The following is a 3,789-nucleotide window of genomic DNA, read 5'->3' as shown; positions in this document are numbered from 1 at the left end:
AAAGATCAGATGAGACCACATATAAACGTATCTGGGAGGTGTCTTAGGGAATTTAACTCACTTCTTAGAAAGAGGAAAGAACTAAATACATTATGTGATAAATACAGTATTTTTTATTGTAAATTCTGTTTGAATCCTTGTTCTTTCAAAGGCTACAATGAAAGAAAGAACAAGGAAAACCCCGTATTTTATGATTTGTGATGACAATAGTCACCACAAGATAGTTTTTTCAGTGTTGTTAGGACACAGCTAACAACAATATATAAGAGAATCTGCATCGTTCAGTCACAAAATCTTCTCTCCAAATCAGAACTACAAACTGTATTCTAGATAGATATTTCCCTGTTAGTAAAATATAAACTCAGACACAGAAATTCTACATCTTTTTGGAGAAGTCTTAATGATTACACTGGGATCAACAGAATCCTACAACCAAAAGTCCCTTTTTATACTTTAACTTGTACTAACTATGCCGTTGAGAAAGCTGCTTTCAGGATGTAAGAACTAAATTATAATTAGTGTTTTCTAATAGGTGTGCAATACAGAGCTGGAAGGAAGAATAAAATTATTCACTTCAAGAAAAAGGAATATGATTATGGGGGAATTATGTGAAGTGAAAATATTGTATGAATGTTTTACAGTAATTATTTAACACAGCGCCATATATTTATCTTTTTATATGTCATTTGAAAAAATTTAAGTATATTTGAATAGAAGTGGGTGTTCTTTGTGTATCTGTAAGTAAGCAGCTTTTTGACATTTGTTTATTGCATGAAAATATAATTGTAAAGAGTTTCATAGCCTATTCCGTGTAAGCCTATATCCTTCATATTTAAGAACTTCGATATATGTTTGGATTTAAATAAGAGCAAATTGTTGTACATGCTTTGGAGGAAAAAAAATTTTAAGTGATTAAAATGTTTCTTATCTAATAATACCAAAGTCCTATTATACCTCCTTTTACACACCATAATGAATTAGTGATCAAGAACACAACTGTAGATTTAAACTAAAAGAAACAAAAGAGAAAGAACAAAAAAGACAGCCTGCATCGTGGGAAGACTCCGTCCCCCCTCATGCCAGTAAAGTTCTAGCTGTGAGCATGCTCAGAACATGGGAGGCACTGAAATTACTACATCAGAACTCCTGCTGAGGTACGAGGAGGATACGTCTAATAACTCAATTGCTGTAAACCTATGATTATTTTTCTGGTTTTAAACATCTCTTCAGCCTCAGATTGATGACAATGTTCTTTCTACTTCATTTCATCGTTCTGATCCATGTCAAAGGTAAGGCTGCTACTTTCTCGCTTTAAATGAGTGCAATTCCCAAAAAATACATTTCTATGTAATTCTATGGCAATTGTAAAAAATGTATTGGGGTGTTAAAAAAAAAAACGGACATCAAATTTGCCTTGTATTTGTCATTACCTTTCGTTGCTTTTAGTCCTATATAGCCTAGTAATTTTAGATGCAACAAATTTTCATGGAAGCATGCCTTTGTATGTTATTAAAGCTGTAGATAAAGTATGTCAAAAAACAATGTTGACTATATCAATTAAAATGCAGAAAATATTTTGGCATTTGTTTTAAAAGTACAAATTAATAAACTAAAATTGTGTTTTGTGGAATTTCAATCTGTTGAAATATGTCCATAAAATTCATGTAATTGTTAGTAACTATCTTGCGTTAATGTAATTAAACTGGGAACTCCAAAGCCACAGGCAGATCTAAAAACAGTATCTGTCTCTGAGAGTAAACCTGTCTAAAATAAAGTTATTAAAAGTCTATAAAAGTGCATTTACTTAGATAATTTTCTTTTGTTTTTAATTTGTGGAAATTTTTATTTCAGTCAAACTCTTAATTTTCAAGTTAGCACCATTTTCATTGTAAAGCTCACCAAAAAATAAAACTTAAATCTTCACTTGCTTTTAAAGAAAAAGATTTGTTGTCAGCCTATACATTCATAAACAACCTATGAATCATACCCAAGGTTTGCTGAGGCTTATTATTATTCAAAAAGTTTATATTTTAATTTGTATTTTTTCTTGAAGAATTTTGATAAACCTCTGAGAATAAAGGTTAAAATTTGAAATTATTTTTATTTTCTGAAAAATTCGTTTTAGGTTTTTTAAATATTCAGTTTTATTAAGTGAATTCCAAGTGAATATTTTAAATCCTGAAACAAAGTGCAATATTTATGAGGAATTATTTTAAAACTTCTAACAAACAAAAGATTTTTAAAAGACTTAAAATATCTAAATTTTATTTTGAATTTAAAAGAATACTAAAACTTTACTTCAAATATTTAAAATACATATCTCCATACACCTAGCATGACTTTTATTTTATATTTTAATATATCTTACATGAAAAACTTAGTATTAACTAAGAAGAAACAATATATGAACTCACCTGGCATGCAATACAGTTGTAGCAAGCAGTCTATTTCTTTATTTAAGGTCCTATTTAAGGTCCTACTTCAGAAGTTCATGTTCTATCCACATTTGAGTATTCAATTTTATACGATTTTAAGAATATACAGCAACAAAGTAGGTTCTTGGATTTAAGACAAGTCATAGAGATCATCTGTGCCCTTTAAAAAGTTATTTAATGTACAGGACTGTAACCATAGTTTAACCAATTTTACTATATTTTTGCTTTTACACATGATAATGCATTTAATTGATTTTGCTTAAACCATTTGAGATGAAAAACATCTACTACTAAAATAACATTTTGTGATTTACCATAATGTAAAGTCACCCTTTCAACTAAAAACAAAAATTCAATTAATAATTGTCGTTTGATTTTATTTCTAAGTAAAAGCCATATTTCAAACTCCTAGTACCAACCTAACAAATATTTGTTGATTAATTATAATCTCTGGGAATTTTTATTTTCTAATTTTGTATTACTGTTGACTACTAATTTAAACCTTTATGTTTAGAATGATTTCTTTTCAAAGCAAGACACATTAATCAATACTTTGACATTTTATTGCTACTTACAAAAATAATTGGATTTGCTCTATAATTAGTAAACCTTTTTTCTTTTTCACAATAAAATTGTGGACAATTAAAACGGTAAGGCTTTTCATAGTAACCAAAGAAAGCTCATTTAGAATTGCCTAAAAGTAAGGGTTGTCTTTTTAATTTAAATAATATTTGTGATAGACTCTTAGGCCAGATCTAAACAAAACAGAAAATTAGAAATGATGTGATCGTCTGTTCTCCTCTGATCATCATCACTCGGGAGTGTCTAAGGAATGAGTGACTGACGCCTTAAGCTACAGGCACTAATAGACAACTATGCATAACGTATCTTATTATTATTACATGTATTTTATCATTAATTTATTCACTGTGTATCTTGGTTAACCAGCTTCAAACTACTTTTTAAAAAACATTTCTTAATGGACAAATTAAGAACCATATTACAAATTAAAAACATGGGCTTATGTAGGAAATTAAAAGCATGAAGTATTGAGGCTCCTACTTGGTAACTACCAATTATGTTTTGTGGAATTTCAACCTGTTGAAATATGTCCATAAAATTCAAGTAACTGTTACTAACTATCTCGCATTAACATAATTAAACTGGGAACTACAAAGCCACAGGCAGATCTAAAAACAGTATCTGTCTCTAAGAGTAAACCTGTCTAAAATAAAGCTATTAAAAATAACTTTAAACTTTTAAAAAACATTTCTTAATGGACAAATTAGGAACCATATTACAAATCAAAAACATGGGCTTATGTAGGAAATTAAAAGCATGAAGTATTGAGGCT

General features: G+C 29.0%; 1 protein-coding gene across 1 annotated transcript in view; it reads left to right on the top strand.

Annotated features, from left to right (window-relative positions):
- Nucleotides 1-1,216: 1,216 nt before the first annotated feature.
- Nucleotides 1,217-3,789, top strand: part of RXFP2 (relaxin family peptide receptor 2) — a gene marked incomplete at its 5' end in the record, with an annotated part of 72,151 nt that continues 69,578 nt past the window's right edge. Inside the window, 1 exon segment of the mRNA XM_017865869.1 lies at nucleotides 1,217-1,289. Coding sequence (XP_017721358.1) covers nucleotides 1,217-1,289 — 73 coding nt within the window.

The sequence above is a fragment of the Rhinopithecus bieti genome, unplaced genomic scaffold (genome assembly GCF_001698545.2).
Source record: "Rhinopithecus bieti isolate Rb0 unplaced genomic scaffold, ASM169854v2 scaffold_81659, whole genome shotgun sequence".
Taxonomy (NCBI): Eukaryota; Metazoa; Chordata; class Mammalia; order Primates; family Cercopithecidae; genus Rhinopithecus; species Rhinopithecus bieti.
Note: the sequence above shows the minus strand (reverse complement) of the source record. Positions and strands in the feature narration are given on the sequence as shown.